The 23,793-nt window shown below is 43.1% G+C and overlaps 1 protein-coding gene across 5 annotated transcripts in view; it reads right to left on the minus strand.

The window, feature by feature from the left end:
• The window catches only part of LOC105007085 (zinc finger MYM-type protein 4), a 48,449-nt gene that overhangs the window by 12,863 nt on the left and 11,793 nt on the right, over nucleotides 1-23,793 (minus strand). For 3 of the 5 annotated variants that reach the window (XM_013135649.3, XM_020050308.3, XM_020050307.3), the window contains exons 2-15: nucleotides 7,135-8,350; nucleotides 6,726-6,887; nucleotides 6,539-6,600; nucleotides 6,192-6,332; nucleotides 5,949-6,000; nucleotides 5,495-5,762; nucleotides 4,036-4,219; nucleotides 2,805-3,008; nucleotides 2,530-2,680; nucleotides 2,308-2,423; nucleotides 1,950-2,126; nucleotides 1,630-1,780; nucleotides 1,353-1,525; nucleotides 710-860 (exon numbers count right to left, since the gene is read on the minus strand). In XM_013135649.3, coding sequence (XP_012991103.2) covers nucleotides 710-860; nucleotides 1,353-1,525; nucleotides 1,630-1,780; nucleotides 1,950-2,126; nucleotides 2,308-2,423; nucleotides 2,530-2,680; nucleotides 2,805-3,008; nucleotides 4,036-4,219; nucleotides 5,495-5,762; nucleotides 5,949-6,000; nucleotides 6,192-6,332; nucleotides 6,539-6,600; nucleotides 6,726-6,887; nucleotides 7,135-8,164 — 3,022 coding nt within the window. In that variant the 5' untranslated portion in view covers nucleotides 8,165-8,350. Of the gene's footprint in view, nucleotides 1-709; nucleotides 861-1,352; nucleotides 1,526-1,629; nucleotides 1,781-1,949; nucleotides 2,127-2,307; nucleotides 2,424-2,529; nucleotides 2,681-2,804; nucleotides 3,009-4,035; nucleotides 4,220-5,494; nucleotides 5,763-5,948; nucleotides 6,001-6,191; nucleotides 6,333-6,538; nucleotides 6,601-6,725; nucleotides 6,888-7,134; nucleotides 8,351-8,679; nucleotides 9,100-11,291; nucleotides 11,476-23,793 lie in introns of those variants that run through there. The other 2 variants (XM_010865871.5, XM_010865873.4) reach the window with 2 other exon arrangements.

Here is a 23,793-nt window from a genome sequence, read left to right on the forward strand (position 1 = left end):
TCAAAAGCTGTACCAAGCTCACGGTAAACAGCCAGTTGCATGTAATGCATTACTCAAACCAGACAAGGATAGGACAACATTTAGAGAAGAGTTTTGAATCAACTGCAATGCGCAGCCAATGTATATAGAATTTACAAATCTCATTCAGATGTTATCTTCAAATATCTTTTTGATTTGATTAAAGAACGGATACCCATGGCCACCGTGCGTGATCTGACCAAAGATCTGACAGTTAACTATGTAATCTCATATCCAACTTCGTTGGATCCTGAATCAGGTCTTGGATTTGAGGACATATGCAAGGAACTCTAATGGAGAGGGATGTAACACAACTAAGCACTGACAAACAATAACATACAACAACAAAAAAGGAAGTAGCAGATGTTCAATTGACAAAATCAAAAGCTGTGGGGATATAACAAGGAAATTCTCTTCTAACAAACTAAAGCAATTCCTCTTCCACTCCCAAAACATTTAGGGAATTGTAAAACTCTAAAACTTTACTCATTTTCAAAACATGAGCAGAAACAGGCGACCTATTAACTTGGCATACACTACGACACACTAGAATTGCTCCCTGTTTTAACTCCCAGTCCCCAAACCTTCACCACTATTCAGAAACAAAAACACTTTAAACATACCAAAGTCTAGCATCTACTCTGGGAGCTTCAACCAACACCAACACAATGCATCACAAAATAGGTCCTACCCTTTTGACTCGGTGCCTTTCCCTGGTTCTGTGTCTGCAGGCTGCAGAAGTGGAGGAGACACTGGAGGTTGCAGAAGTGTTTCACCTCGCCTAATATAGGCAAGGTCTCGATCAGCTTGCCCTGGCGCTCGCATGCGTCACACTTGGCCACCTGAGAGAGGAATCAGGAGAAGCTGTTGGAGTGCATCTGCTGTGAAGGGTACTGAAACCCTGAACCAGCTCACCTGTAAGACGTATATTTGCATAACAAATATATTCAATGAAATAAGCGATTACAAGGGTAATCTCAAATTCTACATGTTGGAGAGGCAGGTTTATTCTAGATGGTACACTTCTATTTTAATATTCAAAGGGGGAAAACCCATTCAGGAGATATTCATTAGAATGTGTTTGCCTATCCTTACCTTCTTTACCCCCATGAGAAAACAGCGAAGCAATCGCAGCCCCATTAATCTGTATGTCTGTTTTGAACAGTATTTTCTAGATCAGATTGAAATGCAAAAAGCGGCTATGCCTCTGGCGGTAGAGCATGTGAGTGCATGACTAAGTTGCTCCACATAATGGCATTGGCTAAATGATATACAATAAATGTTCTAGAACATTCAGTCGTTGGCGTTTCGTTCTGTGTGGGTGCTCCTTTTACCTGGCAGAAGAGCAGGGTGTAGTGGGACTTGCACTCATCGGAGCAGAACTCCTCCATCTTGCCTCCGTACTGGCCTGTTATGGCCTTCTGGGCCGTGGAGCCACAGTAGGCACAGTTTCGGCAGTGTTTTCCCCAGCGCTTTCCCAGGTCGTGCTTGTAGAGCAGCTTACAGCCTGGGTTTGGATGGAGGAAAGACCGGTAAATTAGGATTTATTCACCAAGAGCCGAACTCCTCTAAAAGCAGGCCTATGAAGGATGGACACGTCTCCCTTCTCACCCTCGCTGCAGAAGATGTAGTCCTTCTTGTTAATTCTTTTCACCTCCTTGGCTGGCTTCTCAATCTTGCAGTACTCGCAGCGCGCCATCTCGTAGTTAATTTTCCTGTACTCCTCAGAGCAGTTTACCGAACAGAGGAATACCATCTTATCCTGTAAAATGGCGTGCGCGGGCGGAAAAACACACACAGTTGATTGCAGCGTTACCAGAGAGGTCATTAGAGTAAATAGACAGGAACAGGTGTTGGTGAGAGGCGAAAAAGGTAAACAAAAACAGACAAAGAGGCAATGAGTTGGAGAAATGAAATACCCCATTAGGTACCTTGAACTGAATGAGCTCGGGCTTGGAGGAGAAGAGGCGGTGGCACTGGAAGCAGGGCAGCCTGGTCCCCTGGGGTCCCCTTTCCCTGGTCTCGGCGGGGGTGGCGGAGGGAGCTGGGGTCCCTGTGCTGGCCGCCACATTCATGGGGCTCTGAGTGTTGCTCTTATTGAACTGTTCCTACAGGCCACGGAAACATTGTAACACTTGCGTCAGCGCAAGACAGAGCAGCGACTGGTCTCAGGGCCACGTGGCGTAAATACAGAACAAAATCAAAGTCCCCAAAACACTCAGAGGACGTTGCTTTTGAAAATGTCTGCTCAAACTGAGCCGAGCTAACGGAGCAATCCGGCAGAGGTACCTGGAAGGTGACGACACAGCTCATGGTGCAGAAGTTCCGGATTGATCCGTCCGACATGGCCAGGTGAAAGGAAGGTACGGTCTTCTGACCACAGGTGTTGCACACTACCTGAGCCCCTGGGGGCGACAATGAGGAGCATAGGGTTATGAAACGATACGCACATGCGTGTAAGTGCATGCGTGCGTGAGGCACACTCTGCTGAGGCGGTCGGGGTAGCTATACCTGAGGAGCTGACCGTCTGGACTTTGTGGGCCGTGATGCAGCCAGTAGAGCAGAACATTTCCAGCTTGCCGTCGGAGTCGGTGCTGTCAACCATATCCACCATCGACCGGACGTTGCGGCACATAGTGCACGCCACAGGCTTCTTGGTTTTCTGGAGAAAAAAAATATCACAGACAAAGGGAGAGACTTTTTTTTTTGGGCTGGCTTTACCTTACAGGTAGATGGTACGTTGGCACTGGAGGAGAAGTGCCAAGGCAGCCAGGATAAATTCTTACCTGTTTGTAGGTGGTTACACAGCCGGCACTGCAGAATGTTTTACTGGACCCTTGCACAACCAGCACGGAGACCTTGCCGTAGCAGTATTTGTTGCATGTCTGGCAGCTGTTCATGGTCAGTTTGTTGGTGGTGCGGAAGCGCATGAAGCACAACTCGCTGCAGAGCCTGTGTATGCTGCCATGGAAGATCACCTCATGTTTACTCTGCGGGCGAAAGTTGGGGGAGTTTTGAACACTTCATAAATCATGTCAACTTCATCCATTTTTAGCAATATTACGGCATCTCTTAAAAGTAGAAAGACAATGTAATATTGCTGCATTTTGTCACATTAAATAAAAATGTAACTTTTTTTTCCTGCTGATCAACAACAAAAGTCCATAATATCAATGTGAAAAATCCAATCTACAAATTGTCCTAAAATAATTACAAATACAAAACAGAAAATAATGAACTGCGTAAGTCAATATTTCATAGAGGCCCTCTGAGTCAATTTGGATACATCTCTACCAGCTTCTCACATCTGGACAACATTTCCTCCCCCATTCTCCTTTGAAAAATTCTCACATTTGAATGGGAACCTTCAGTGAACAGAAACTCTTTCAACATATTCGCATTTGCAACAAGGTCTGGGCTTTAATTAGGCCACTCTAAGATTTTTACCTTTTCGTTTTTAAGAAACCTGTGTGGATTTCTTTGTACTTTCCTAAATCAATTCCACCCTAATTAACTCCAAATTAAAACCATTGTTCTAAGAATAAATAGTGGAAGCCCAAGGGAGGTGAATAATTTTAAAACCATTGTATGGCAATAGGTTGTCAAATTCATATTGAAATGATATTCAAATAATGAAAAAAAAGTATATTCAAATGCAAAACACACACCTGTTATAAACCCTCTCCTCCTAATCAGGTTCATTGCCAGTAAGGCAATAGGTGTTGATTAGCCAACCAGGTTGGGCTAACATCATTCATTCTACTGCTGAACTCAACAATCAATATGGCTGAAAGCCCAAGTCTCTTTTTTGGTCAGCCTTGTTTTTTGTGTGTTTACCAAAGCGTGTTCAGTAATGCAGTTGGCAAAGCCAGAAAAATCCTTGCCCTTCCACATACACAATTGCACTTATGTTTAGACCATTTCTTTTTTTTTTTTCAGCGTATGCAACGCTAGTGACTACCAGGCACAATACTCAAACCCTTCACCCCTGACAGCTAATCGGCGCCAGTCCCTTACAACGCAGGCCTTTTTGCACATGCTGCACTTCACAGCCCCTGTCGTGGAGCTGGATGAGAGGGTGGAGACGGCGGAGTTCCTCTTGAAGTTGAAGGAGGAGAGGCACGTTTGGCCACAGAAGTCCTTAACTGTGCCCATGGCGTCAACAGGAGCAGTGATGACATCTTTGGGGTTTACAATCTCCCTGAGAGGGCAGGATGGAGATGATAAATTCCAAACATAATGCATATATAAATAGTTTACAGTTAGAGTGTTCAGTGAGCTAACATTTGCTTAGATGACAGCTTTGAAGACTTTGCATTTACTCAACCTGCTTCATGGGGTAGTCACCTGGACTTTTCGAACAATCTTGAAGGAGTTCTAACATATACTAAGCAACTGTTGGCTGCTTTTCCTTCACTCTGCGGTCCAACTCACCCCAAACCTTTTCAATCACATCAGGTGAAATAGCCCTTGACCAGCCTGGAGGTGGGTTTTAGGTAATTGAGCTGTTGTAAAAACAAATGATAGTCCCACTATGCACTAACCACATGAGATGTTGTATCGCTGCAGAATACTTTGGTAGTGACGCTGGTTGGGTGTGCCTTGAAGTCTAAATATATCACAGACAGCATCACGAGCAAAGCACCCCCACAACCAGGACCCCTCCTTCATGCTTCACAGTGGAAACCACACATGCAGATCATCTGGGTAACTCAGTGTCTTCACAAAGACACGGCGGTTGGAGACAGACAAATTAAGACCAAATGACAGATTTCCACCAGCCAAATCTCAATTTCTTGTGTTTCCAGGCCCAAGCAATTTTCTTCTTCTCATTGGTGTCATTAAGTGGTGGTTTCTTTGCAGCAATTTGACCATAAAGGCCTAATGCCAGCAGTATCCTATGGTGAAGCATTTATTTGGCCTGCATTCCAAGGTGCAGTTAATTGCAGATTTCTGAGGCTAGTAACTCTAATGAAAATATTCTCTGCAGTAGAGGTAACTCTGTCTTCCTTTCCTATGGTGATCCTCCTGAGACACACTTTCAACAAGGCACACCTGTTAATTGAAATTAATTCCAGGTGACAAACCTCATGAAGCTGGTTGAGAGAATGCAAAGAGTGCAAAGCTGTCATCAATGCAACGGGTGGCTACTTTGAAGGATCCACAATATAAAACCCTGATCTGTTTAACACATATTTCATGTGCTACTTCATAGTTTTGTTATCTTCACTATTACCCAATAATGTGGAAAATGGTAAAACTAAAGAAATACCTTTGAATTAATGAGTGTGTGAGTCCATAACTGGTTCTGTATATGCAAAGGTCAAACAAATCTAGTACATCTATCGGACTCTTGGGAGTTAAAAACAACCCTTTGAGAATAATTTGGAATATATTAGCAGTGGAAAAATGACAGTAAATGATAGTGGCATGATAGTTTATCAATGTCCTTTGGACTCGCAACAACAGGACTCACTTGAGGCAGTAGTGGCAGGATTTCTTGGCCGTGCTGGAGGATACAATCTTGACAACGGGCTGAGGGGGGCTGTAGGAGGTGAGGCATGTGGTGGAACAAAAAAGGTCTGAGGAGCCCTTCCTCTGATAGGCCGTCTGGCCCTTCAGCAGCACCTTCTTACAGGCTGAACAGGCCACTCGCATGGCCATGGGGATCAGCGGGGGGATGGAGGAGGAGGCCGGAGCCAGGGAAGGCAGTGTGGTCTTAGGGAGCGTGGCCCCAGATGTGCCTGTGGATAACAGTGCCGGGACGGGTGGAGATTGAAGTCATGATTCACAACTCAATGTTGCTCCTGGTGAGCTTGCAATTAAGCTATGAATAGTGACACCAATTTCATTTTGCAACTTTTCGCTTTGACTGTGGAGCAACCATTAATTTGTCCTGATGTGATTAAACATAAAAATGGCCAGCTCACCGATCGGGGTAGGAGCACCGCCCACCGAAAAGACGTTACTGATTTTCAATTCCTGAAAATATCAAAGACAACATAAATTGAACTACCAACATGCACACAGGACTTCGGTTCAAATACACCCACAACTATATCAAGCCTACATTTATGACGACGGATAACTTTCCTCATTATAACAATTGCTTGTAAAAGTTTCCACATCTAAATTCTGGTCTTAGTGAGGACCAGTGAGTTTAGAGATAGTACCTCGGTTGTGTCTGGTTCGTCCTTGACCCCCTCTGTTCCAACAGCTGGAGCCAGGGCCTGATCATATTCCTCGTCTACAGGCTCATCCTTCACCTTAACCATAGAGATGTTGTCCGCAGGATCAGCTTCCGGCTGGGCGGACTGCAGGGAACGTTAACAGCAGCATGAAACATTCAACCAGAAGGTTGTAGATGGAACGTTAGAGTGAGCGGTAACAGGACATCGTTTTCACATTATGACAGCTAAGACACATAAGCAGTAGCCACATTTCGGCCGTGTTGTCCCAATACTCTCATGAGAGTAGATTAAATCTGTTTTGTTGGTTGCGATTGAAAGTTAACACTCACACCAACAACTTTGTTTGTCTTTCCTGCCACGCCATTCTTCAGCCCTATAGGACTGTCCTTGCCTGTAGAACAAGGGGGATTAAACAGGTTGTTTAGGTTAAGAGTGTAAAACACCAAACAAGCTGTAAAATCATTGCTGACCAATAGCAGTGTATTCATAACAAAAAAAAGAAGGGTGACCATTCACCTTTCCTGTTCTGTGTGGGAACAGTTTCAGTGGAGGAGGTGGAACTGGGTCGAATAGGTTTGACATCCTCAGACTGGTCCGCCTCCATAGCTGGAGATGAGCCACGGGGCTTCTGGAAGCTGTCCTGCTCAGCAGGATGCTCTGTCTCTTCTGTCATCGAGACTTTGTAGGAAAGGGGGAATATTGTTTTTAAGGTGAAAACGTTTGAACACTGACAACTTTTGACACAGTAGCAACAGTTTCGATCAAAAGGCCAGGTGTCTAGGGCAGCATCAGAAATGCACAGAGACAATACTATCCTGAGGCTAAATAGCCCATAACTGTCCTGATCCTGAGACTAAATAGCCCATAACTCTGCTGATCCGGAGACTAAACAGCCAAACAAACACATGCAGCGATGCCATCTTACCAGCATCCATGATACAGGGCATGAAATCACTGCTGTCCACTTTCCCGGTCTTTGACTCCTCTATGTCCACTTCCATCAAGGCATCGGTCCCACTGTCCATTTTGTCCACATCGTTACTGTGATCCATGGAGTTGCTGCTTAAAGAGTCAATGTTGCTTCCCTCAGCCATGGCAGTTATCACAGGCATCCCCTCTACATTGTCTTCTTCTAGCATCTGATCATCCTCCACCTTAATTGCACTGACCTCCATCTCATCATCAGCGTCCACTACTCCCATGTCGAGTGGTATATCTGTGCTCAATGTATCTCCATTGGACTGTGAAGCATTTGTATTGAGCGTTTCTTTCACAGCCTGGGGTGAATCGGTATCTCTTACAGTCTGTGGAGCATCGACACAGGCCGTCTCTCGTACTGCCTGCAAATTATCTGCACTGGCTGTTTCATTTTCAGTCTGCAAAGCATCTGTACCAACTGTTTTGCTTTCAGTCTGCGAAGCATCTGTACTGGCTGTTTCTCTTTTAGAGTCTCCACAAGTTGTTTCCTCTGGCAAAGCATTTGTACTGGCAGTTTCTCTTTCAGTCAGTAAAACATTTGTAGTCTCTGTTTCTCTTTCTGTCAGTAAAGCATCTTCAGTGGCTGTTTCTCTTTCCATCTGCAAAGCATCGTCACTGGCTGTTTCTGTGTTACAATCTACACTGGCTGTTTCTTTTTCCACATGCAAAGGATTTAACCTGGGTGCATCCATACAAATTGCTTCTCTCACTGTCTGTGAAGGATTTGAGCTGTCTTTTTCGCATTCCTTGTGCAAAGAATCTGCACTAGGTGCATCTGTACAAACAGTTTCTCTTACTGCCTGTGATGCACTGGCAAAATCTATTTCTTTTTCTGTCTGGGAAACCTCTTCATTGGCTGTTCCTCTTTCAGTCTGTGAAGCATCTGCAATTAATTTCTCTCTTTCGGTCTGCAAAGCGTCGGCAGTGGCTATTTCTCCCAACGACTGCAGGACAACTGCTTTCCCTGTGTCGTCCATGGTCTGTGAATCCTCTGCGCATTCCTTTATTTCAGGGGTACCAGCTTCCTCTGCCCCGTCTGTATTCAAGGTGTAATTTCCACTGACTGGATTGGTGACATACTCCCTTCCATCTGCTGAGGCTGTTGGTACACCGCTGCCAGATGCTGCAGGGTGAAATGAATCTTTTTCTGGTTTACCAGTGTGCTGAGGAAAGACAACATTATGTGAGTACGGCCCTGAGTTTTATTACCACGTGATCTGACAAGAAAAAGTAGAGAATGCGATTACTGATTCATAAACGTAATCGTTACTGAGGTAAATACTTAAAACTTTCGAATATATATCAAGCACACTGTCATATTGAATTAATGTTATCAGAACAAAATGAAGTTGGCGAGTGTTTGTTGTTTTGCTAGCGCTAACTCAATCTGCGCGGGAAATGAAGGGGAGGGTCAATATAAAAGTTAGCTGCGGAATAGGTCATTACATTATCTTAGGAGAGTTGTCTAGCATTTACTCAAAACATTAATTACCTCTGCATGGGCCACTTCCTGTGACTCATCCATAGCTTGCTTGTAACGGCGAAAGACGGCTAACGGTTTCTGCCACTCACTGACAATATCGGCCAACCAATAGTGAAAACAAAACAGAGGCTAACGAATTAGCTTACGTGCGTTACTTCCGCACGCTTTTTTGTTGTGAAGAAAGCTAGCTACACTACTGTCTGTAGCTAACAGGTAGCTAACGTTAGCCAGCTGCTGCTGCTAGCTAGCAACCATATAAAGGAAGCAAGCTAAAACGATACTTTCTATGAATTAACGAATATAGTTCTTCAGCTTTGCCATGCATATTACGTTAACTTCGTTTATATCAATGTCATTGACTTATAACTTTGCAGAAGTCAAGTATGTTGCATTTTCGATCTACACAGCTCCTCAGAGAGACACGCGCCTGCGTACACATGGACGACCTATGTAATTTCCTGTGACACTCTTTAAAGGGTTGGTAACATTTAACATATGTAAAAGTAAGAGTTGGAATAGTAAGACCACCAAAATTCCCAGTGCAAAGTTACACCTCGCTTTTACATTTTCTTATTTAGTTATTATATATTCTAAAGAATATTATTCACATTACTACAAGAGATATGTACAAAACTATAGCGAAACATTTATCTAATGTTTATCTCTGATTTATATAATAACTAAACAAGAAAAGGTAAAAGCGAAGTGCAAAAGGATTAGGTATATAGTCTAGATATAGGCGAATATTAGTAAGTCACCCTGTCCTTTTTATATTTACAGTTATCAAAAGGCTGAGGTCGTATAGTAAGCATACACGAATCCCACACCTGATTATAGTGGACGTAAAAATCCCCTGTGGATGAAATTAATGGTCTAATTAAGCAAAGGCCTACAAAGATTTGGGAATAATGACATACTATTTCAGTAGATTCATGAAAAAGAATCAAAGCCCCATCACATTTAATGATAACAGATGCTAATATTATTCAAATAAAATGCAATCTAGATCATCACATTTAGGGTATTTTTAGACTACGAGAAATATAAAACAATATCTACACTTAGTTAGCACAATTATTTCCATAGCATTTGAATTTAGTGGGCTGTAATATTCGAGAGCAGTATCAAAGGCATGTCTATAAACTTCATTCATAGATGGATAGACTACAGACAAGCCTCTTAAAAAAGGCCTAGAACGTCGCTTGGCCTGGGGAATACCTATAGGATTTTTTTTGAAAAGAGATGGGACGTCTCAAAACACGTTAACCCAGTCAAATGCATTACATGAAAGGGGCTTACACGGGTGCTCACGACAATCAGTGCAACAGTAGCTAGCTAAGTGAAAATGGCAGCAAAATCCCATTGAAATATGTGGACGTATGCCGCGTTTGTGGTGAACCACAGAAGTCTTTGAGAAGCAAACATAACCTTCTCCAAGGTAAATCGTCGCTAGAGGCGAGGGGCAAACTCTGAGGCTGAAAAATGCCTACCCGGAAATGCCCAAAACTGTAATTCATCGAATGGCCACTTGAGGATTGACACACACATTTGCTTGCTTAACATACAGTAGTTACGTTATAGTAAGGTCCCATGACATGCTACTTTTTGTAGGCTTTAATATAGGCCATAGTGGTCCCTAGTACTGTATCTGAAATCTTTTTTCAAAAATTCAGCCTTGCTGCAGAATTATAGCCACTACAAAACAGTCACAGAATGAGCTTCCTTCAAACGGCCCGTATTGGTGTCTGTGACTTTAAATTTTAATGAGGATGAAAAAGGTGGGGCAAGGTGGTGGGTGGGCGGGGCATGGTGGTGGGTGGGCGTGGCCTTTACTATCTTGCGGCCAAGGTAACGTGCATGTTTACCGGTATGTCTGGATCATATTGCAATGGCACGAAGACACATTGAAGCATTTCAGTTTGACCCAGAATCCGGATGAAGAAGTTGCAACTCAGCGCCTCCAGAAGGATGTTTCCGAATGGTTAGTTAAAAATATTATGTCTATATGATCCTTTGTTAGGATGTCTGATTATCATGTAAGTTAAAGCTAAAGCTAATCTGCTTTTGCCTTTTCATGTTTCTCTGATTTGTGATGATTTTAAAGCTGTGTTAGCATCTATATCAGTAAATATTCTAGTTTAGAGAAGAGGGTTTTTTTAAATGTAAAAATTCTCCCTTCATATCATGAAGTCACGTTACACAAGATATATAAAGCATATATATTTATGTGCGCGCAGGAGTAAATAATTGTTGTGTAACATTATGTACATAGTCAGTTACATTTGGGATTATTGTGTTACATATTATGTTACATCAGTTGTTTATTAAACTTCTTACAAATGATGGGGATAGGGATAGTGAGAGCTTGTGTGTGTATGCTCTCACTCATCTGCCGCAACATTCACGCATTTTATTGGTTTCACACACTCGTTTGAGCGCGTGAAACGTTTGAGCGTGTGAAACCAATAAAATGCGTGAATGTTGCGGCGGCGGCCGATGCGTGAGAGTTGGCAGCAGTGCTAATGTTACAGCCACATTCTACGTGTAGCAAGCTAGGTAGCAGCTAGCCTAACCATAAACAGTAAAACAACACACTAATGATATATCGTTAGTCGACTTACTTGTTTGAGGTGTGTAGCTGAGCCAAAGAGAGTTGGTATTGATCCAGGCTTTAGTTTGAGGCGTTCGGCAAGCCCAGCTTTAAATTGACCCAAGTTGAGGAAACAGTCGTCGGTGAAATGTTTGCCACAGACATGCAAAACTTTGGGACGCTGTGTCGGCGCTTTTCCGGAGAAAATGAAATCATTCCACTGGTTCTTCTGTGGCATGTACGAAGGAAGTAAAAAAAGGCTTCGTTGCTCATCTCTACATCCTATTACTGAGCAATTATTGTGTTTCCTTCGCTCAAAAGCCATGATGCCCCTCCTCATCGCATAGACAAATTGAAGTCGCGCTCACACACGTGTGCCTCACACCTGGCTCTATTTAAATTATTTTGCTGGAAATAGCTTGTAGGAAAAGATTCTTACCACCCTCTATTTCAATCCCTTTCAAAGTTCTGTTGCTCATTGTATATTCATTAGCTGCTGCTCCTTTGTCCACGCCCACTAACTGTTACCATGGTAGCGGGAAGAGCGTAGTAGTAACGGTCTAACGTAATTTGCGCATGCGCATAACGGATCTCAGCACACATCGGAGAAAGTTATGGCGGAAGTAACTTGTCATCCTACATCCATGGTTCAACCCTACATGGTTCAACCATACATGTTCGAACCAGAATCGGATCTTGAAGGAGGGGAGTCTCCTCCAGAACCTGAGACTCTGCGTTACCTTGTACTATGTGGCAAAACACTAGCTAGCTAAAATGTTAGTTTGCCAAAACACTTCTTGGTTAGTCCGTGTAGAATTGCAAAATAAAGACAGCTAATTGTATAGAACTACTTACATGTCCCTCGTCTGCAGGTATTCCACGCAAAGTTGGAATTGCGCACTCTTTTAGCAAAAGTTTCTTGGCTAATCCTGCCTTGTACTGACCGAAGTTGGAGAAACAGGCCGTCTCAAAGTGGTTAGCACAGACCGACACTTTTTTGACAACTGTAGCAGGGACATTGCCTTCAAAAATGAATTCAAGCCATGCCGCTCTTCTGTCCTCTGCGGCTGGGACGCGATGGAGTGTTTTGTGCTGCTCTTTACAGCCAACAACAGTACAGTTTAAGTGGTGCTTCGACATGGTGCTTCTGAATCAGTAACAACATGGAGGATATCAGAGAAGATATTGCTGTACCTGGTGGGTGGAGCCTATAGACGGTGGAAACATTAGGTATGCTCTGTTGGGAGGGGGTGGAGGGTGGGAATATTCAAATTTTTCGGAATGTGACGTCACAGTCCGAGGAGTTTTCTAACAGCTCTCCCAGAGACTGAAGACAGAGGACATTCAGAAACCCATATCTCACTCAAAACAACATGGATGTTTTTTTTTTGTTTTTTTTTAAGTTTGTATGCGTGTGGAAGCACCAGAGACACAAAAGAACACCCCAAAACCCAGAAAAGGTGATTTTTCATAATATGGGCACTTTAACTGAAACTGTATACGGTTACTAAACAGTCCTGGCATGGAAAAGTTAATCTTCAGTCTCACTCGCAATTGTTCAATTCTTATGATTATTCCTAGGAAGTTAGTAGACACTAGTAAGCCTATTACTGGATAATAAGCTGATAAAACGCCCAGTGGCAAAAGCAATACAGTTTGTAGACACTATGTTGGAGGTAAACTTAGTAAGAAACGTTAGTTCAACACAATCCTCAATGGAGTAGGTGAATGTTGAAACGTGTAATGCTGTGGTCTAGTGGTTAAAGACAGTGCCTCTCATGTGGAAGACCTAAGTTCAAATCTATTGAAAGCAACAACATTTATTAATTATTTCTGGTAGATTCCACGATTCTCTCGTCTTTTCAGTTAATGAAAAAGTTAGTTATCGTCATCTTTATTGATAGTTATTGTATCAATGTCATTCACGAATGAAAGAAAAAAGTACGTTGTTTTGCCATGAAAGAAAAAATACGTTCTTATGCCATGAAATTAAATAGCTTTGGCAGACTCGCTAGCAATTGCTCAATTCTTATGACTATTCCAGTAAGTTAGTAGATACCGGTAAAGCTTATTACTGGCTAAAACGCTGTTAAAACATCCAGTGGCAAACACCATACATAGACGCTATTTGTGGTGGAGGTAAACTTAGTAAAAACTTAGTTTAACTGTACCAGTGGCCCCCTAGAGGGCTTAGCTCCTAATGGTTTACCCCGCCGTGGCAGCGCATGGCACTGAAAAATTATTATGCATATGGCTCAGCCAATCGGGGTACGCCTACCCCTATAAATGATCATCAGCTCATAGCCCATCCTCCTTTTTCTTCAGCACAGCTGAACTTCACTTGCCGTTTTTTCTTGATACCAACATCTTGGAATTACCAGGCCTCCATCTGCCATTGTGCCGACCTGGTCTCCAGTGCTTGCGCCTTTGTCTCCCTCTGCATGCGCAGTTAGAGCCAACTATTTAGAGGAGGATGTCATTATTGATAGCGTCTTGGATTCCTCCAGTGAAGACAACGTTTCTGTCAGAAACCTAGGGAAGGAGAAGAAGGTCCTTCTCAGGAACTAACTGCCCTGACCTACTGGGGAGTGGGGCGAATGGTCCTGTTCCTGTTCCTCCTGCTCTCTCTATGATGGAGGCGGATGATGACATCTCTTCGGCTACCTCCCTTACTCGACCTCCCCCTCTGAGAGTGGAGTTCTCCCGTCCTTTGGTTCCTGGGCCGAGTCCTTGAAGGCTGTGGATGCTCCCGCCCCAGAAATGCAGGGTTTCAAAGAATACGCAGAGTGTTCCAGGTCCTCTCCCCTTTCTGCTAGAGATCCTGTAGGTCTTACATTCCATTTATTAAGGTGGTGGGTAGGCTATTAGCGCTGCCCACCCCACCTTGGATCCGGATTGTACGGAAAGAAACCCCTCCTGCCTTCAAGTTAACTGCTCAGCTATTCAAGAAGACCTAGGTGCTAGGAGCGCAGGCTTTCACTGCGACAGTGTGGCTATCCTAGCTTCTCCAGCTGTTGAGATCGTGGAGGCACACCAACCCTTTCCTAACATGAGATAGGGGAGGTTGCCAACTACATGAAGGCCATTCTACACCTGACCCAGGCCCAGACAGTCTGCGCTGGATGAGCCATGGCCTCTTCTGAAGTGGGCCACAGGCAGCGCCTCTTCCTATGTCGACCAGAACCAGGTCCCGGACCCCTGGACCAAGATTTGCTGTTCCTTGGCCTGCTAAGGAGCACAAACAAGCATGACTAGGTGTGGCGTCAGCCGTGGACAGTAGCATTACCTACCTAGCCCCCATTACCTAACTGGCCCCTCTCTGAATCACGTGGCTTCACCGATTTGGCCCCTTCATTTATTTCTATTAATAAATCTTCAGAACACTACTCTTATGGTTTAAGTTGCACTTCTGTAAATGGTGGTGTCTGAGTCTGTGAAACCTTCTGTTTCTACTGCCTGGGTCAGTTTGCCTCTTTGGTCACCGGTACTAGAACTCCCTGTCGTCTTTTAGTACAGTTCATTTATAGAACTATTCCAACCTCACATCCTGCTCGTGCAGATAGACAAAAGCACTGGGCAGCAGGTTCGCAAACTAGCACAGCACCGCTGCAGACTTTGCAAGGATCTAGTTCCCATTGCAACGCATCGTAGAGAGCTCTTGCCGGCACCGCCATGACAACGTTTGTTTGCGAGTGGCTAAACTACCTTCCATGCAAATGCTGGTTTCCCCCCCCGTCTTGCGAATTTATGCCGTCTGACAGTGTGAGTGCTTCTCCTTTCATCACAAATCCCTTTTGACTCCCACCCCCCATGGGCCGTCTCTCTCCCTTTCCGGTTGAGCTTGGCGGCGGCAGGGGCAGAAGAGGAATACGAGACGTTTCTGAATGCCCCCCCAACTCTGTGCTCTTCCACTGTCAGAGCATTATTGGGAATGGCGGTGTCATTGTACTCTTTCAGATTGGCTCGATCGCACAATCAGAACGGGTTATCTGATTCAGTTTCGCAAGCCTCCCCCTTCCTTTTCAGGAATAGTGGAGACAATGATGTCATCGGACAAGGCGAATGTCCTCCTGTTATAAATTACAGAGCTTCTGGGCAAGGAAGCAGCATTTGACACTGTAGCTCATAGAACACTTATAGATAGGCTGTAAAATTGTGTAGGACTCTCCGGGACAGCCCTTGATTGGTTCAGATCTTATCTAGATGGCCGGAGTTACTTTGTCACCATTGGTAATCATGAATCTGATAGGGTGGCTATGACATGCGGAGTTCTACAGGGATCAGTTCTCGGACCAGTTTTGTTCAATCTATATATTCTAGCTCTGGGCCAAATTCTACAGAACAACATTATTAACTACCACAGCTATGCAGATGATACTCAAATATATGGCTCTCGATCCGTATGATAATAGCTCAATAGACTCTGTGTCACTGTATAGAGGACATAAATACCTGGATGAACCAAAATTTTGAGATTTTGTTTGGCAACAAAAATAAAAGAACAAGTATTAATAAAGAGCTGGATTCTCTGGCCCTTAAAACCAGGGATCAAGTGCATAATCTTGGTGTTCTGATAGACTCAGACCTCGCAATAAACAGTCATATCAAAGCAATCACCAAAACAGCATTCTATCATCTACAAAATATAGCCAGAATCACAGGTTTGGTGCTTTTATCTCTAGTAGGGTTGACTACTGTAATGGCCTCTTAACTGGACTTCTGAAAAAGACTGTAAAACAGCTGCAGCTCATTCAGAATGCTGCTTCTAGAATTTTAACTAGGACCAAGAGAACAGAGCACATCACTACGATTTATAAACTCGGCTGAGAATCAGTAGCAACTTTTTTTTCATTGGCAAGTTTCCAGAACTCCAAGGTGGCCAGACAAGATTGGAGGTGTGGCCTCATGAGACTACTCCATGGCTGGTTTGTTTATTTAGAAAACAATACAAATATAAAAGATTAGATTTGATTAAACTTTGTCATTGAACAGGATGAGTATAGTACAACGGAATGCAGGTGGCATCAAACCAGAAGTGCAGATGGAACAGTGCTGGAAATGTACAGGTATTAAGTAAAGTGTATGTTACAAGTGGAATGTATAGATGTGCAATGAAGGCAAATACAATGCAAAATGGTATTTCTAGATGAGCAATGAAGGCAAATAGGGGAGGGAAGAACATCTACAAGTATTAAGTACATGTATGTGCAAGAGGGAATTCATAGTTGTGCGATGAGGCAAATGCAATACAAATGGCAATTATGAGTGTGCAATCGAGCAAATTGGAGGTGTAAGGTAGTCTGTGCAACTAAAATGCAGGGATAGAAGCAATGAGGTTCCAGAGGCAGATAAGTATTACAAGGGAGTGGTGCAACAAGGTCCCTGGGCAAACGGGGACGTGACTGCAGCCTTTAGATGTCCTGTAATCCCCAATGAGCTCCTTGGTCTTCTTTGCATTGAGGGCCAGGCGTACGATCTCATTGAACGGTCCACCTCCGCTTGGGCCACTCCCGCGGTTCTCATCCCCAAAAATAATGGTTGACTACATTTCTATGTGGATTACAGAGAATCAACATCATCTCAGAGACCGATGCTTATTCACTTCCAACAATTCCGGGGCACGCGTGTTCACCACCCTCTGTAAACAGTGGTTACTGGCAGGTGAAAATGGACCAGGACAGTAAGGACAAAACCGCGTTTGTCTGTTCTGAAGGCTTGTTTACCTTTAAGGTAATGCCCTTTGGTTTGAAGATACCTTCCAAAGATTGACTGCCTTGGGGGAGATAAGAGGAAAGATTTGTTTTGTCTATTGAGATGACATAATAATCTACTCCCAAAACAAGAAACAACATCATGAGGACATTCAAGCGGTCCTGACGGTGAACATGCAGAAAAGCCACTTCTGCCAGACTTCTTTGAAATTTCTTGGGCATGTTGTGTCCTCAGACAGCGTCCAGGTGGATCTGGAATTAAACAGGGCTGTCCAAGAATTTCCGGGACCTACCACAAGGCCCTGCAACGATTAATTGGGGTGGCTGGGTGTTACCACCGATTTGTGCCAAACTTCACCATGGCAGAACCTCTCCATGCGTTGAAGAGATAAGGAGCTACATTTATATGGACCTGTGAGTGCCAGGAAGCTTTTGACAACCTCAAGCAACACCTGATCACTCCTATTTTGGCCCACCCTAACTTTGATTACCCGCTTATAGTATAAACGGATGCAAGTGATGTTGAGCTTGGTGCAGTGCTAGTCCAACGAACAAGCCTGGGCACTGAAGAACAGGGCTGAACGGAATCATTCAACAACAGAGCAGGAGTGCCTTGCGGTCGCCTGGGTGTTGGAAAGGTGGAGGTATTACCTAAAGGGACAGTGTTTCACAATAGTCACCGATCATTCCTCCTTTGTTTGGGTGTTTAAAATGACCAAGCCTAGCATCTGACTCATCCGATGGGCCTTACGGTTGCAGGAGTTCACCATCCATGTAGAATATCGTAAAGGTAAGTACAATACCCTCCCTGATGCCCTATTAAAAGCCCCTGTTGACGGTCACAGACCGACACTTCTGGAACAAAAAGATGACACCAAGAACGCCACCACCAAATTCAACATCTAGGAAGACAAAGTCTTGGGTGGTGAAGCTCCCTTACAGGACTTTATATCAAGTGTTCATACCAGCCTCTTAACATCTTCAGTTTATGCATCTTTTCCATGAAAATCCCTTGGCAGGCCATATGGGTCGTTTCAAAACTTATAAACAACTTCAGGCCCTCGCTTATTGGCCTAACATGAGCCAACATGTGAAGCATTACATCCGGGACTGCCAAGTATGTCAGAGATATATACCTGAAAGCAGAACATTTGCAGGCAGACTTCAGCAGATACTAGTCCACCGACCTTGGGAAATGTTCATTGTCGATTTGATGGGGCCTTTCCCAAGAGGTTTCAAGAACCAGCATTGCTATCTATTGGTGTTTGTGGATTACTACACCAGATGGGTGGAACTCTTTGCATTACGGAAAGCTACATCAGAGGTGATAAAGCGACTCCTCACCAAATAAATCTTGACTCATTGGGGAGTACTGGATTACATCCTGTTTGATGAAGGGTCCCAGTTTGAGTCCTCTGTGTTCCAGGAGATGTGTAAGGAGTGGAACTTCACAGAAGCTAACAACAACTTATCATTCCTAGACCAATCTGACAGAGAGGATTAATCGTACCTTCATGTCATGATCGCTTATGTATGCAACAACCATAAAGCTTGGGACAAATATCTGTATGAAACCGTTACATTGTCAGCGCACCATTCCACCAGGCACTTGGCCTCCTCCCTGTAGGCGGACTCGTCATTGTCACTGATCAAGCCAACAACCGTGGTGTCGTCTGCGAACTTGGCGGTGGTGCTGGAACTGTGTACAGGAACACTGGTGGGTGAAGAGTGAGTACAAGAGGGGGCTCAGCACACAGCCTTGTAGAACACCAGTGTCCAGGATCAGGGTGGAGGAGGTGAAGTTGTCAAACATGACAGACTGGCGTCTGTTGGTTAGGAAGTCCAAAGTCCAGTTGCAGATAGAGGGGCTGATCCCCAGGTCATGGAGTTTGTTGACCAGCCTAGAGGGGATGAATGCTGAGCTAAGGTCTATGAATAACATTCTCACATAGTTGTTGGTTTTGTCCAGGTGGGTCAGGGCAGAATGAAAAGCTTTGGAGAGGTCGTCCTCTGTAGACATTTTCAGCCAGTAGGCAAACTGGTAGGGATCCAGTGTTGCGGGGAGGCAGGACTTAAAGTGGGCCAGAACTACTCTTTTGTAGCACTTCGTGATTGTGAACAAACAAACTCCAGTCTGTGTGTTGAAAATGGTGCTGTAGTAGTGAGTCTGACCCACAGTGACTGTCCTCATTACCGGTTTCACACGTTTAATGACGGGTAAATACTTTGGGAGTAGGAACCGTAAAAGATTATCTTACTGTCCCAGGTGGGGGAGGGGAATGGCTTTGTAAGCCTCCAGAATGTGTGTATACACATGGTCTAGTGTTTTGTCTCCCCTGGTGGGGCAGGAGACATTTTGGTGGAATTTGGGAAAAACTTTTCAGATTTGAATGGTTGAAATCCCTGCAACCACAAAAACACCATTCAGGTGTTCCGTCTGCTGTTTGCTAATGGCAGCCTGCAGTTCTTTCATGGCTAGTTTAAAATTAGCATCTGGGGTTATATAGATAAAAGGGTCACATTATACAATTATTCATTTAAATATGAGAGTCATTGTATTACAGAGTGAATATATATTGTTGTGCAATGGCTGAAAAGTACAGAGTGGATAAATATTTCTGAGAGACAAAGATTTGACTGTCTGAGGGGGAATCGAACCAGGGTCAAAATATAGAAGGACGCAGGGCTTGCTAGTATTCAGTCCACCTCCGTACAAATGCAACTTTTATCCCAGACATTACCTTTTTTGCTGAAATAACATGGGCAAGAGAATGTTTATTAACGGAACGAAAGTTTACTCTTGTACAAAGATTACTGTAGATGGCTGTCATACAATAACAGTCGAATAAATAACCACAACACTATGTGAACTACAAGGAAATCAAAAGCATTGGCTGAATCTCAAATTGCATACTACAAGTACGTACGTCGCGGATGATAGTGAAGTACGGACTGTTTGAATATAGTATGCCAGTATTGGGACCAATTGGGATATACTACCTGCATCTGGACATTAGATAATTTTGTCACGCATTAACATCATGCCAAGTTTGAATATTTAGCTAAACACCTTTAATCATTGTGTTAAACTGATTAACGTTTCTTACTAAGTTAACTTACACCACCAATAGCATCTATGAACTGTTTGACTTGTATTAGCCAGCAATAGGCCAACTAGGATTTACTTACAGTGGGGCAAAAAAGTATTTAGTCAGCCACCAATTGTGCAAGTTCTCCCACTTAAAAAGATGAGGCCTGTTATTTTCATCATAGGTACACTTCAACTATGAGAGACAAAATTAGAGAAAATAATCCATTAAATCACATTGTAGGATTTTTTTATGAATTTAATGGTAAATTCCTTGGTAAAATAAGTATTTGGTCACCTACAAACAAGCAAGATTTCTGGCTCTCACAGGCCTGTAACTTTTTTAAGAGGCTCCTCTGTCCTTCAATCGTTACCTGTATTAATGGCACCTGTTTGAACTTGTTATCAATATAAAAGACACCTGTCCACAACCTCAAACAGTCACACTCCAAACTCCACTATGGCCAAGACCAAAAGCTGTCAAAGGACACCAGAAACAAAATTGTAGACCTGCATCAGGCTGGGAAGACGGAATCTGCAATAGGTAAGCAGTTTGGTGTGAAGAAATCAACTGTGGAAGCAATTATAAGAAAATGGAAGACATACAAGACCACTGATAATCTCCCTCGATCCGGGGCTCCACGCAAGATCTCACCCCGTGGGGTCAAAATGATCACAAGAACGGTGAGCAAAAATCCCAGAACCACACGGGGGACCTAGTGAATGACCTGCAGAGAGCTGGGACCAAAGTAACAAAGGCTACCATCAGTAACACACTACGCCGCCAGGGACTCAAATCCTGCAGTGCCAGACGTGTCCCCCTGCTTAAGCCAGTACATGTCCAGGCCCATCTGAGGTTTGCTAGAGAGCATTTGGATGGTCCAGAAGAGGATTGGGAGAATGTTATATGGTCAGATGAAACCAAAATATAAATTTTTGGTAAAAACTCAACTCATTGTGTTTGGAGGAAAAAGAATGCTGAGTTGCATCCAAAGAACACCATACCTACTGTGAAGCATGGGGGTGGAAACATCATGCTTTGGGGCTGTTTTTCTGCAAAGGGACCAGGACGACTGATCCGTGTAAAGAAAAGAAGGAATTGAGTGATAACCTCCTTCCATCAGCAAGGGCATTGAAGATGAAATGTGGCTGGGTCTTTCAGCATGACAATGATCCCAAACACACCACCCGGGCAACAAAGGAGTGGCTTCGTAAGAAGCATTTCAAGGTCCTGGAGTGGCCTAGCCAGTCACCAGATCTAAACGCCATAGAAAATCTTTGGAGGGAGTTTAAAGTCTGTTGCCCAGCGACAGCCCCAAAACATCACTGCTCAAGAGGAGATCTGCATGGAGGAATGGGCCAAAATACCAGCAACAGTGTGTGAAAACCTTGTGAAGACTAACAGAAAATGTTTGACCTCTGTCATTGCCAACAAAGGGTATATAACAAAGTATTGAGATGAACTTTTGTTATTGACCAAATACTTATTTTCCACCATAATTTACCAATAGATTCATTAAAAATCCTACAATGTGATTTTCTGGATTTTTTCTCCTCATTTTGTCTCTCATAGTTGAAGTGTACCTATGATGAAAACTTCAGGCCTCTCTCATCTTTTTAAGTGGGAGAACTTGCACAATTGGTGGCTGACTAAATACTTTTTTGCCCCACTGTACTACTTGGAATAGTCAAAAGAAGTGAGCAATTGCTAGAGACTGAAGATGAACTTCACACTGCCAAAGCTATTTCATTTCATGGCACAACAACATTAGTTTTTTCTTTAATTCTCGAATTACATTGATACAATAACTATCAATATACAGTGGGAAGAACAAGTATTTGATACACTCTGCCGATTTTGAAGGTTTTCCTAATTACGAAGCATGTAGAGGTCTGTAATTTTTATCACAGGTACACTTCAACTGTGAGAGACGGAATCTAAAACAAAAATCCAGAAAGTCACATTGTAGGATTTTTAAATAATTATTTTGCATTTTATTGCATAACATAAGTATTTGATACATTAGAAAAGTAGAACTTAATATTGGGTACAAAAACCTTGGTCTGCAATTACAGAGATCATACGTTTCCTGTAGTTCTTGACCAGGTTTGCACACACTGCAGCATGGATTTTGGCCCACACAGCTGAACGTTGTGATTAATAAGAGTCACTTTAAATTATGGCAGGTGTGTAATGACTTCTATTTAACAAGAGCTTGAATGTGATTGGTTAATTCTGAACACAGCCACATCCCCAGTTATACGAGGGTGTGCACACTTATGCAACCAGGTTATTATTCATTTTCCCCCTTTGAAGATTTCAGTTTGATTTTCAATTGAATTGTTCACATTATGTATCACATTAAAAGTTCTGACATGATTTCTCTTTGTCTCATTCTTTTACATCACAAGAACCTGGCATTTTAACAGGGGTGAGTAGACTTTATATCCACTGTATACCATGTTATTGACAATATACTTTTTCCTGACCCTCGAATATTCAAACCCCAGATTGTGAAATAGGTAACAGCACTACCTACCAATTGAATGGTCTCCATGAAAAGATTTGTAAACCGTATAAATTCCATTTTCGGGACCCATACATTCACACTGAAGGTGGGAACTTACTGTTATGTCCTTGTGTTTGCCTGTGTGCTTCCTTTCCATGTGACACTTTAAACTGTTTTTGTTAATGAGAACCTGGCATATGGGACATTTTTTCTGGAGTACTGACTTCACACGGACCATTTGCATCTGTCCACTTGGGGTTGGCATAGTGAGGGTTGCTGGAGCTGGGGTGCTGGGGGTTGCTGGAGCTGGGGTGGTGGGGGTTATGACAGGGTGCTTCTCCTTGCACAAAGACAGGTGTTTAATGAAGTCTGGTTTACGTAACAGCATTGACTGGCAGTGGATGCAGTGGTAATGCCATTTTGGTTGGCAAGCTAACCCACATCTGTGAATGGTATACCCTAAAACAAAGGAACACAGAATTGTAGTATTATTATGACCATATTATTTAAGTGTAAATTATGAATACCCAAAATCTGAATCAAGTAACTGGTCACCACAAAAATCAGAGAGGGACTTTTTTTCATTGCTCAAATGGAATTAATTATGGAGAGAATCTTTGCAAACTTTACCTCCATGGAGAACTGCTCTGTTGAAATGCCTCAACTTTGTTGGGTGGAACAAAGTTGAGCTACAGAACAGGCAGTGGAAGCCGTTGCAGCATGTGTTGCATCTTTTTAAATTGGGCAAGGATCTCCCTTCTTTGATTGTTATATGAATCTTGAAAAGGAGATTAAAATAATTTCAAAGACATAAATTAGGACTAAGACTGGTACTGGATGCAAATACATTGTTAACTTTCTGTTCTGGAATGATCTCAATCCATGTCCATGAAATCACTTTAAATAGGTAGTACATGACAGAATCCAACAAGTGGTAACCTGCAGAATAGGCATAAATAATAACTGACTATTAAAAATGCCAAATGTCTCATCCAACATTACAAAACAATGTCAAAATGAAGTGACTGGCTGATAACACAGTTGAATTATTAAAATTATTGTAACCTGAAGAGGTAAAACAATGAAGATTAGACAAGAAGTTGGGTAAATGTTTTATAGGGTGCCATTTGGACTTCATAACCTGGGATAAATAGTTGATTTACCTATATTTTAATTAAACAAAGGACTTGTTGAAAACTTGCTGAACACTGGTCGAGCTCAGGC

This window comes from Esox lucius, chromosome 10 (assembly GCF_011004845.1).
Source record: "Esox lucius isolate fEsoLuc1 chromosome 10, fEsoLuc1.pri, whole genome shotgun sequence".
In the NCBI taxonomy this organism is placed as follows: Eukaryota; Metazoa; Chordata; class Actinopteri; order Esociformes; family Esocidae; genus Esox; species Esox lucius.